The 12657-nt window shown below is 40.5% G+C and overlaps 1 protein-coding gene across 2 annotated transcripts; it reads left to right on the top strand.

Moving 5' to 3' along the window:
* Positions 1–119: 119 nt before the first annotated feature.
* On the top strand, positions 120–12657 carry tmem248 (transmembrane protein 248). Of its 2 annotated transcripts, none has more exons than XM_041051365.1 (7): positions 120–470; positions 2084–2242; positions 2890–3178; positions 5751–5901; positions 6135–6318; positions 7700–7843; positions 9020–12657. In XM_041051365.1, exons 1-7 carry the CDS (start codon positions 468–470, stop codon positions 9038–9040), a joined length of 951 nt encoding a protein of 316 aa, XP_040907299.1. In that variant the 5' UTR covers positions 120–467; the 3' UTR covers positions 9041–12657. The 2 variants fall into 2 exon arrangements, with proteins under 2 accessions (XP_040907299.1, XP_040907298.1); XM_041051364.1 differs by having other exon boundaries at positions 7700–7881.

Below are 12657 nucleotides of genomic sequence, written 5' to 3'. Positions count from 1 at the left end.
CTACGTAAATTTCGTAAGCGTCACAGTCTTCCAACGCGTGGACGACCAATTTTTGGCGCACATTCTACGTAAATAACCAGAAGGAGGCGCTGCGACGCTTCCACTACGCAGTGCGCGGGTACGCGGAGGAGATGTCGGCAGGGAGGACCCAGATGTATTATTGACGTTATTCCAGGCTGTGCGCAAGATATAGCCTACTTCTCATCAGACCTGCAGTGAACTATAGAGCAAAGAATGGGAAGGAGTATACGTGGTGTTTTTATCGCTGAAAGCCTGGTTGTCTCCACCGAACACCGACTTTTGCTCTTCAGCAGCATATTCAGGAGGGACTAGCTTCGGGAAAGCAAGCAAGCTAGCAGTGCAGGCTAGCTTCGCAGCGAGGCTAGCTTGCTAGCAAAACTGCTGCCTTTATTGTGGCCCGCAACGAAACTCCCAGCTAGCATCCGTCGCATGCACAGAAAGAGAAAATGGTGAGAACTGCTAATGTGTTGTTTCGTTAAATTTAATCAGCTATTTTGGCAATGTCATAGCCTGACCCTCAGTATGTCACGTTTGTCACACTGTTGTCATATCTTGGAAGAATTGTCTAGGGGCCAGGTAGCTAGCTAACCGTGCTACACAACGTTGACAGCTTCTGTCACCTGGCTGGCTGCGATCTCTTGTATGGAGAGATCCAAAAAAAGCCTAGCAGTTTAAAGATGTTTGTTTTATACCAAATGTCCTCACGTTGTAGAATGGCAATTACAGTGTCTTTTGTATAGCAAGTGTTAGCAGCATTGGTATATTCGAAAGCGTTAAACTTTTTCGTTGATTTGTTCAAGCAAAATGTCAATTTTTGAATTCTTACTCAACTTTGTAGCTCGAATTGGGATCTCGGTATTTTGCAGGAAGATAAAATCGCATGGGTCCGAGATGTAAAACTTCCACGGAAACTAGCCTTGTTTGCTGTACTGACATGCAGCGTGTAGACCTAAGGAATTTACCTAAAAGTAGTATGTGAAGAATGATGGTAATGAGCTGGTGAGACTTCCTTTAAGTTTGGGTGGGTAGTGAAACTCGCACATTTAGGTATTATTTGCATACAACAGTAATCTTACTTAAGCATCCCAGTGGAAACACTATCAGAGATGCTGGAGAGATTTTGAAGTTTCAAAGTATCAGCCAGAAACAGTTGTTTCATGAACGGATTAGCTGAGTAACACTGCTGAAGACATGTCAGTTCAAAACCTTAATGTAAACCACCCATTCCACATCAGTGCTAATTTGGGCCTTTAAAACAACCAGTTTATTGGCTAAATTAAATGAGTGGTTTTGAAGGTTCTGTTGAAAAATGTGCCATTGATATATCATTGCTACTGCTAAAAGCATCTTGCTAAAACAGTTGATGTTAGGTCTCATGATCAGACTTTGTGAGCAGTCATTGTATCATCAAACATGTTAGTTGAATACATTTGAAAGGACCTAAAGCTACTGCACCAGAGATACCGGAACACGTCAACAGTTTAGTTGCCTAGACATGTTTTCTGCTGGTGATGTGTTTTGATGATAGATATGTGTCTTTTTATAGTGTCTTTGGGTGTAACTTTTGTGCTATTCTAAATTAAATAATTTTAGGTGTGCATTTATCCGGTTTGACTTAAAAGGAACTTGAGCACATCGCCGGCATTAACACTTAGAGCTAGAATATTCAAATTATTTAGATTAGATTTAATCCTTCCTCACTTTATCCTTAGAGCACACATCAAACCCTACATTATGAAGTAGATTAAAGCAACCTTAATCGGGCTAAATGCACGTTAATAAATGGGCCATTTTCTGGCCCATTTACTAGATCATCACATTTTAAACATTTTAAATTTCCCTAATACAGACCCAGGTTTTGAGACTTTAGACCTAGGCAGCTGTTATTAATTGTATTAGTATATCTGTGACTTCATTATCTATACTGAATGCACAGATACAGGTAATAAATAATTTAGTGTTTGTGTCAAGGCTTGTTATTTACCACTGTTTTTTAGAAACCCCCGTGATGCACAAGATTATTGTGTGAATGTTGGAACATTGTGTATTTGTCCACATGCAGGTGTACCTGTTGAATCCTATAGAGAACCTGAGAAGCTACATCAACAACCGTCCACCACTGGTCATTTTTATGATCAGCGTCAGTGCAGTGGCCATTGCCTTCCTGACCATCGGTTATTTCTTCAAGATTAAAGAGATTAAGTCTCCAGAGTTGACAGAGGTGAGGCACACCCACACAGTTCTTTTAAAAGAGATGAAATTATATGGTATGCACTTTTAAGTGTCTGTCAAGTACCAGAAAAACGTGGTCACAGCTAATGGTAAATGTCAGGTCAGGACTTTAGTGACCTGCCTTTTGCCACATGGATGCATTTGCCCAAATTTGTAAACAATTCTGCGTTTATGACCGATTCAGCCTTTTCTAGTCTCACCCACTTCACTCTGCGAGGCCAAGAGAGGCTCCTCTTACTGTAACAATAACAGAATCCAGGTTTTCTTGATATACTGTGCAAGCTATGTGGTACATTTGACCCATTTTGCTGTAGTGTACATGTGACTGTAAATACTATAATAGGAGACAACAAAAAAAAATGAAATCAAAACCACAGAAAGCGTGAATGTGCTGTGCTTCCAAATCCCGTACAGAAGGTGGATGCATGGAATAAAACTTTGCATTTGAATCTGAGCAGGAAGCATAAATCAAAGGGTGAAATGTTATCTGCTAATACATAACTTAAATATCATAAGGGAGGTTTTGTGCATGGTAAGTTAAATAGGATTTCATTGATACAAATCAATGCAGGTGTGTTTGGTTAATTGCAACATATTGTAATGTCCAACAATGAAAACACACTCGTTCTTTCTCAGGACTGGAACACCTTTCTGCTGCGCTTCAATGAGCTGGACTTTTGTGTGTCAGAGAATGAAACGATAAAGCACGGCCTGAACGAGTCGACCACGCCAGAGAGCATGGTTGTGACCAGCGGCCAGGCTCGTTCCAGCACCCAGGCTCCCCTCCTGCTCGAGGACTCGGGTCCCATCAACATTTCAGTCCCCATCACCCTCACACTGGACCCCCAGCGTCCATTTGGAGGGTACTCTCGCAATATCACCCACCTGTACGCCACAGTGCTGGGGCAGCAAGTTGGTCTGTCCGGTATGTTCTCTTTTTCATCGTCTCCAGTTTATTTGCTTCATACTGAATAACAAATACAAGATCTAGTAACTAATGGCTCTGTTCCTGTGCCCTTCATATGCCTGGCAAGGTCAAAACCCAAATTACAAAGCTGTTTTACTCCATTCAACCTCATAGGAAAAAAATCACAACTACACTATTTGTAGTGTAGCCAGAGACAGAACTGTTGTAGTTTGCAAAAACTCTCATTCAGTAGTGCCACATTGAATACACAAGCTTTTATTACCTTAAAAATAATGCCTTCCTACTACAGGTTGTGGATACACTACAGAAACACGATAGCTGACATAGACAGAATGCAGAAAGGATTTTGTTTAAGCTCAAAATATCAGGTGTTGGTCGGTTAAGTGTAAGCGCTGCTTGGTGCCTATAGGGATGTTTCACACTGGCGTGGTCTGTCACTAAGTCTCACAAAGTGGGAATTCTGCACATGGATTAAACTCCCATTACTTACAACCGCCAATCTGTTCATCTGCACTACAGGCTCATGCACATTATCGTCACAAAGACAGTGTTATTGCTACGCAATAAGTGACAGAGAGAGTTATTTGTCATGTGAGAGGTGTATGCAGTCTATAGTGTCTGTATGTCACTGACCTGGGCTCTTTTTGTGTGTACGCTTGCTGTACGGAGGTAATCCATTCCTTTTGTGAGTGGGAGTTTGTCCTTTTCGATGGGTATTAACTTACGTCTTTGTGTAGTGACTTTACTTAAACATAGTGAGCAAACAGTGGCGGCTTTGTGTACCTTTAAGCTGATCCCATTCAGCCCTCCTATACATGACAGACTTTAAGGTTTCAAAAGGCAGAGGAAAAGTGAAAAGTGAATACCAATAGCTTTGAAGGCATTGTGCCTGCATGTGTACGTATATGAACGTTTACTTTTGTCTTCTGCGGCGTCACATGCTCAAAGAACCTGTGTGTTTTCTTGGCATCTCACTTCTGACGTCTGTTGACTGTACAGCTCCACAGAAACATTAAACTTGGCAGATTCGTGTCTTTCAGGCTGGGTTTAAATCAGCCAAATATAATAATAAAATTGTGCATCTACGTCAAGCAGCTAAACTTAATTGTCATACTTGAATCAGGTGTCATCTTTGAAGAACATTAAATGCAGTGGACAGGAGGGCTTTCCAAAACAAACATCATATTTGTGAGGATAAGTAAAATGGTCAATTTAAACATGTTATTCCATTACCTAGTGGCAGAGCGTAATGAGAAATTTGTATCTCTATTCAGAGGAGATTAAATTCCCTGGGTAAGGTCAGGTAATTTTATTTTTTAAAGCCCTTCGCACTGATATTAATCCTATCCAGATTGGCTGTATATGTGGTTTTAACTCTCTGCCTTTGAGGACAGTCTATCTCTAAATACTTGCTCTGTTTTGATTAACTCCTGCTCTAATAATTTCACCGTTAGGCAGATAGGTGGCTTGGCATTGTTGCTGAATGTACAACACCTTACGGGCCGCATTTTACAAACACAACTGTTCCTGGGCTTCGGGCCTTTGTGTGTCTTTCACTATCGTTCTATAGTCGTTACAGGCTCAGTGGTTTGCTAACAACATGTACCTTGTTTTAGGTTTTAGCACTAGAGTGGATGAGCATAGTCAGTAAAGAGCTATGCAAATATTTATTACACTGAGCAAATAGTCCTGTCTGAATAGGGCTTTCACAGTTCAAGAGGAGAATGAATAATTCCTTGGAAATGTCAACATACAGCTTGTTGTATTGGAGCCTTTCAAAATCAATGACTGTTGAAAAATGTCCTTAAATTATAGTATTTATGATTTATAAAGTAATATAAAAATTGTATTTAAAAGACAGTTGTTCATAAATGGGTGCACAAATCTTTTGTGAAGTAGCCCAGTGTATTAATATTAGATATTATTTTGACATCCTGATTGGTTTCCTGTATAAATGCTCATCTTGAATGATTGTTGTCATTTCTGCTTTTACTATCCGATTTACCTAACCTTAAGTACAAATTCCACAAATCAGATTTTGAGAAAATAAAATGTACCTAGTTCAGGTACATGATGACTAACTACTAAGGTCGTCAGTTGTTTGACTTTTGCTTAAAGACTCATTGTCCATAGCTGTCCTCCTCTGTGCTTAGACACACCCAGGAGTCAAGTTTGAATGATAATCTTTTGATCGGCTTTGCAGTTTGATAAAAAATTGCATAAGTCTACAATCAGTCTGTCCTTTGTTATCAGCTTGGTATGACATCAGATATTGCTGCTGTGGCGGTCCCTGGTTTCCTGTCGTGGGAATTGTGTGCGTGCTATTTAGACTGTTTAGGCTCTAATAATGGCCTCAGAGGTAGAAGGCGTTTCTCTCTGGGCCTGTAGGTTGTTTTAGCCCGATCATAACTAATCATCAGCAGCAGTTACTCCCATGTCAACGTGTGATTGAAAAGTGAAGGAAATTTGGAGAAACGGACAGAATTTTCTCCCAGAGAGAGTTTGAAGTCCACGTCTAATCATGTAAATCTCATAATAATCTGTTACGCTCACATGTTTTTGCGTGTAGGCCGGGAGGCCCATGAAGAAATAAACATCACTTTCACCCTGCCTGTATCCTGGAACTCGGACGACTGTGTGCTGCACGGACACTGCGAGCAGGTGGTGTTCAGCACTTGCATGACCATCACAGCGGCCAGCAATATCTTCCCAGTCACAGTGTGAGTTGGACTGCCTCCCTGACTCATGGGAAGACACTTTATGTTTCTGCCTAGAGCTGGGCGATAACTGACAAAATAAAATACAGTATCTTAATATTTTTATCTTCACATCATTTCTCACAGTGTTTTAAGTCTGCACCTCTTTTCTTTGCGTATAACATCTAAATTAAGTGTTCAGATTTCATTCACACAAACACCAGTCAGCAAACAACAATCTGCGTTTTGTTTTGTAGGCAGCCGCCACACTGCGTGCCGGAGACTTACACCAATGCTACGTCCTGGTACAAGGTGTTCACCACAGTCCGCGATTCAGATACCAAGTACAGTCAGGACTACAACCCCTTCTGGTGTTACAAAGGAGCCATCGGCAAGGTGTACCACGCCCTGAACCCAAAGCTTACTGTCATCGTTCCAGATGTGAGTCCCCGTGTTCTTATTTTCTAATAGCAAACATTGTTCACGTTCACAGCTTTTATTTAGCAGAGTTCCTGGCTCCAGTGTCAAGGGTTGTCACTGGTCAAGATCTCGCAGGTGTAAGGACGTCTTTCAAATGTCCTTTCTCAGGACATCTGTGAATTATTCTTAATTTCTCTTATTTATAAATGTAAAAGTTATTATACAGATAAGATTTCAGAGACTTTTTCTTAGTGCAGATTCTTGGTTAGCAGCATGTTAGCACAGCTGTAGAACAATAATCCGCAGTATTTTATAGCTAAACTGACATACATTTTCTTTTCTGGAATATTCTATTTTTTTTAAAAAGTCATTGTAGCACAATTCAGAACAGGAAGAATACAGGACAATTCAGATATCTCATCATGATTGTGTATTGGTACTGTTTAGGTGTGATTTTCAGGCAGGGTATGGAATCAGTCACTCTCCCTGTTTATGGTAATACAAGGTAAATGTGACCAAACACAAAGCCCTTTCTGAAACCCATTTAGTCTTGGCTCTATGCTGATGGCAGTAGATTGTTCCAGGATCACAATGATCCCATTGACAGACCACAGCTAGGCACTGAATGGTCCAGGGAACCAGAAAACAATTTAAAGATATATGCTGTGCCTGCACAGTTACCTGATCTGAGCACACTTGAACACACAGAGGATCCGGGAGTGGTGCTTGAGACGACCCTTTTCCATCATCATCAACAAAATAACAGAGGAATGGACTGGCACTTCCTGTTTCCTTCTTTCCTTTATATCGATAAATGGACCCTAAACAGCTGTAAAATGTCTTTAAATGCTCCATTTCTTTACTTTTCAGACTCACTGCACAATTAAAATTTGTATTCAATGTACTTTGTATTATAAAACTCTCTAATATCAAGTGGCATGTAGTTATATTAAACAGCAGCCAGTGAAACAGAGCACTGTTAAGTTATTTTTAAGACTCTTTGTTATGTAATTATTAAGTTTGCCCTAAGGGGGGGAGGGGTAGTATAAACTGTGAGATGGATTTGGCAAACAACATACAGACAGTAGGGTTTTAAATGTCACTTCATGTATTGTAAGTACAGCGAATCCCTATGAGTGCATGAGTGAACTGCGCTAACAGACGCGTGGTGTCTGTTAGCGCACAGAGCGACATGGACACAGGATTCACATTGTGCAATGTCAAGCTGCAAACACGTCACCCCAAAAATAATAAATCCCGAAGTTGTACCGCAGGTGCTGCGAGAAAATGGGGCAAAGGAACATACGCATGTAGTATCAGCTATGCAGTGTACGTCACCTTTTAATTATAACAAAACCGTCAGTTAACTCTGATTCTGACTCTTTTTAACATTTCATACCAGGATGACCGTTCCCTCATCAACCTGCATCTGATGCACACGAGCTACTTCCTGTTTGTCATGGTCATCACTATGTTCTGCTACGCAGTCATCAAGGGGCGACCTGGCAAAGTACGACAAACCAACCCCGACTTCTGCCCTGAGAAGGTACAACAGACACCAGCAGTGCTATATGACGTAAACAGGTAGTTTCAGCCAAGCATCAACCGACCCCTGATTGGTCAGAGACATGATCCAATCACGCTTCTGATTTTCTGCTGCTTTTCAAAAATATATTGATGACCATATATAATGACTGTATTTTTTTTATATGTCTTGTGAATGTGTGGCACATTAGCTCCTTATTGCTTTAGAGATCCAGAGCACATATTAATACTGCCGATGTTAACGTGAACATATTTGCAAGTTATGCTTCAAAACCCGGGAGGACGTTGTTATGTGCTGCTGATGGTCCTCGGCTGTGCCTGGTACGTGCGTAGTCGCATCTCGCCTCCGGGGGTAAAGGCAGATTGCCCTCTTACTGCTCGTGGTAGCACAAGGGCATTACCCACACGTATCACCTGTCATCGCAGCCACTGTACGAGGAGCCGGCTCACACCAGTTCAGAGATTAACAATTTTGAGATAGGTCAGCACGCTCTGACTCATTGTCTGAGTCAGGCCAAATGGATGGTTTTGAGTGCTGTGCTGGGGGAACAGCAGAGCAGATTATACTGTTTTTGGATACAGGCAGGTGGGGGGGTGGAGCTGAGCTAAAGTTCTGCAGTTCTTCATCTAACAGCTCACTGTGTCTGTGTCTGTTTGTACGATTCGTCCTCACAGCTTTTAAACCCAAAGCACCACTAACTCAGTGATAAACTCATCATGGAAATGCAGATTTTGATTTTTTTTTTTAAAAATTAAAAAATGCAGAATTTCCACATCACCAAGAAATTTGTGTGAACTGAGATGTCCTTCACTTTGATGTTGACGCTTTAGATGCAAAAAATATATATATTTTAGTGATTTCTTCACAGCAGCGGCTTCTTTCCAGTTTGCTGATTTACTTGCATAATTCTTTAGATTTAGGATTTTAAAATTTCTTACTGAGACTCTGAGACAGCAGGGCTACATACAGTAGTTGCAGTAGTCAAACTTACCTGAGGAAATCTGATCAGACTTTCAGCTTGCGTTCATCTGATTTCACTGCTTCTGTCCATATTACCAGTCTTTTTGTCGTGATACTTGTGTGTTTGTTCTCTGAGGGATTGTTGTTGTTTTCATTTTCTGCAGTGATCTGTCAGGAGGTTGTAAGCTGCACTAAACTGCATTTCTTCTGTTGCAGGTGGCGCTGTCAGAGAGTTAAAAAGACATCCGAGAGCTATGTCAGAACTTACCTGTAACATGGAAAAACTCAAAGAAACGGAAGAAATAAAAATAAACATACCAGTTGCCTAGTGAACCCTGGAAATACAATAAGGGACACAAAAGCTCTGTGAATGCATTACTCTTGCAATGTTGGGTTTCTCCAACCAAAGATATACAAGTGCCTGTATCTGTGGTGTAAATATTTGTAGGAACTCTGATATTCTGTGCAAAACCTTTTCCTTTTGGTTTATTGTTGTTATTATTTTTGCCTGAGTCCCCCGTGTGCCATGTCCAAACATGCAGTACGTAAACAACGCAAAAGGCCAGATTCAAGAACCACATCGCCATTTTTCTAACGTTTAGTCTCGTTCTTTCAATCAAGATAGAGAAAAAAGTATTTTCAAACCACAGAGAGGTGAGTTAATGGCATTTATTACAGAGTTCAGATTTGAGTTTTTGCTGTAAACGTTTGTTTTCAGATGGATTTGAGATATCTGAAGTCTTTTTTTATCTCCCAGGTGGAGAGAGCACGATGTTTAGTCGCTTGTTTAAGTGAACTAAATATGCTTGAAAACCTGGGTTGAGATATTTGGCCGAGGATGAGATGCTTGTGAAATTTGTAGTTGAATCTTCAGTATGCACTTGGACTTGCAGCTTCAACAGGAAAGAGAATGAATGTAGCATGTTTCTCTGCTCCGAGCTCAACAGTTTAACAGTAGTCTGATCAGAATTTGGACATTTTCGAGTCAAAAGTAGCTTTGCTCATTTAGTTTATTTAATTGAACTCTCAAGCAAATTCTATCTTGACCAAATTAGATATCTGTTTCCCGTGTGTCTGCAGTGTCAATAAACATGGAGTAGTGTGTTTAGATAACTGCACTGTGCACATCAACAGTAAAATTAACGAGTCCCATTTTCAGTGGCAGTTAAATAAGCTGCAGAACCTGTGGTTTGTGTCAAAGTTGTTTTTGTTTTTTTATTTCGAGACACATAGACGTTGTTACACTTAAAATATGATTTTCTGCCTTTTGTTTTCTTTCCTCTGCGGCTCCATCACTCACCTGCCTGTCGTCTTTTATTAGCTGCCACTCGCTCTGAGGCATTTTCGTAGTTTCGGCTTCTAGACTAGTGTGACGTTCAGTACAGTCTCCGTCGTTGCACCTGGATGAAGCAAAACATTATCTTGCCTTACCTACAGAACAATATGATGGACTTGCTCGCTTAAAAATAGGCGGGGAGATTGTTTTCTCTCTTTCCAACATGAACTTGCCAGACCCTTCTTCTTCCACAGCCACCTTCCTCTTTTTGTTCTATTCCAGTATGATGAGCCTGTGGTTTGAAATCCAGCTTGTGACCTTTGTCCTGTTAATGTAAATGTCAAGTGGCCCTTATTATATTTTAGGATGCTTTTTAATTACCTGTGCTTTTTTTTTTTTTTTTTAAAGCAAATCAATATCAGTTGCACGTGTACAAGTGTTGGCAGAGTCAGTGCACCTTCAGATTTCTTGCACATTTTGTGTTATTTGCTCCCGTGAAGAAATTAGAAAAAAAAAAATGTCCACGATCACATGTGAACTGTCTGATGTTGACTGAACAAGTGGGACTCCTCCTAAAAATATAATTATAAATTAGCACATAATTATATTGACACAGTGAATATATTTATGATTAAATAATTTTAAGTTTTATTATTTTGTAGTACAACAAAATGTGCAAAAACTCACTTGGTGTGTGAATGTGTGTGTGTGTGAGAGTGAGTTTGGGAAATGTTTAGACACAACAAACAAAGGCGGCTTTAGACTGTGATTCTCTGAGAGCTCGTGAAGACCAGAGTGACTCGTGAGTGTGTGTGTGTGTGTGTGTGTGTGATGGGATTTCTTCAGTGCACATGTCTGTATTGACTCGACTGGGCACAAAATTAAAACAAGCTCACCCCCCCGCCCCCACCCCCCTCCACCCCCAGCCATCCCCATGCAAAAGTCTGCATACTTTCACGAGTTGTCGTGACTGTGTCGTGCTGAAACTCGTAACTGTAGCTTTAAGGATGAAATTTGTGCTTCTCCAGTGGTTATATAATTCCTATTTTGAGAGCATGGCTGACTTTGACAATCATTTATTCTAAATGTACTGAATCACATATTGGGAAAACAAAACAGCACTTAAATTAGATGAGGTTCAGATTGTTGTGTTGTTAAAAGCCTAAGTCACCAACCACTGTTCCCTTTGCTGTTTTGACACAAATGTAAAATCTATTAAATTTGTCTGAGCTTGTCTAAAAAACATGTTTGCACAGAGAAGATCCAGAATAAAATCCAAACTATCCACAGTCTTAAAGGAAAACTAGAGAATAAAGAACAATCTAAGTCCGCCTTTAGTATTATGTTATGTATGACTTTTTTCAATAGCAGTTACTGATAGATTTAACTTACCTCCGTTATAATTCTGTTCCATAATTGATGTACCTGTTGAATGTACTTTTTAATAAGAAGCATAATCTAAATCTGAGATGCAAGAATTCCAAGTGATTTTAAAATATGATGTAGTTTGATTATATATTTTTTTTTCTGTTTGAAAGGCTTTACTTGAATTGTGTTTTAGTTCGAGTGGTATTCATATAAGGTTTTTTTTTTTTTTGTGGCAGAAATGAATCTCTGGTCACATTATTGTATCAAACACTTTGTACATTTATTGTTTGACTCTCGCGTGCGTGCGTGTGTGTGTCGGTGGACGAGTGAGAGGTGTTGCGTGTCGGTCCTGATGGTTGTGATACCTTTTCTCTCCACGTTGACTGATGCTAGGACAAGTCTTCCTAACTCTGATGTGTATCATATTTGAGCATGCATCTGTTGCTTTTACTGGCATCGCTATCTGCTGTGCGCTCGCTATTGAACTGGCAGCTCTTACGGGACGGTTGGAGATTTTGGTGGGTGGATACAAAGCGGGTGGGGGTTGGCGGGGTGTATGTGAGCGAAGGGAACTTGAAGATGTGAATGAAGCATGCCATATTATCGCCACACCATCAAAAATTAATGTCGGTGACCTGCGTTTACTTCTTACGTCTTATCCCTCTTTGTGTGTTTCATCTTTGGTTAGAATTGCATCTCTACTTGCAGAATGCCTTAACATTGTCCAGTTTCGTTTGAGTCCTCTTTGTTTCACATATCACGTATTGTAAAACGCACCGGCTTCCCAGAGACAAACCCAGACATAATGCCCACGTTATCACCTCTGAGCCACAGGAAGCTCGAATGACCACGCTTTGCTGTCGTAGTTTGGAATCTGCTCCACCAGATCACAGGGGACTGGAATAAAAAGCAGCGGAGTTCCAACAACTCACAGCATTCTTGGCTTTACATTAAGCAAAACACACAGTAATCTCCTATATAAAGCTGCCATTTCACCTGGTTATCCTTTCTGTCATATTAGCAGCGCTTACAGGCTAGTATTAAGCCAACTCTGTGCCTTCTGCACTATCGAGCTGCATCCTCCTCCCTGTACATATAGTAGATAGGACCATAGGTTTAATGTGGCTAGGATGTCATTCAAATCCTTTTCCTCTCCAGTGGAACTGCTGTAAATTAATTCAAGTTTAAATAAACTCTCTAAAGATCAACA

The sequence above is a fragment of the Toxotes jaculatrix genome, chromosome 12 (genome assembly GCF_017976425.1).
Source record: "Toxotes jaculatrix isolate fToxJac2 chromosome 12, fToxJac2.pri, whole genome shotgun sequence".
NCBI classification, from domain to species: domain Eukaryota; kingdom Metazoa; phylum Chordata; class Actinopteri; family Toxotidae; genus Toxotes; species Toxotes jaculatrix.
The sequence above is the reverse complement of the archived record's forward strand: the minus strand, read 5'-3'. Positions and strand labels throughout refer to the sequence as shown.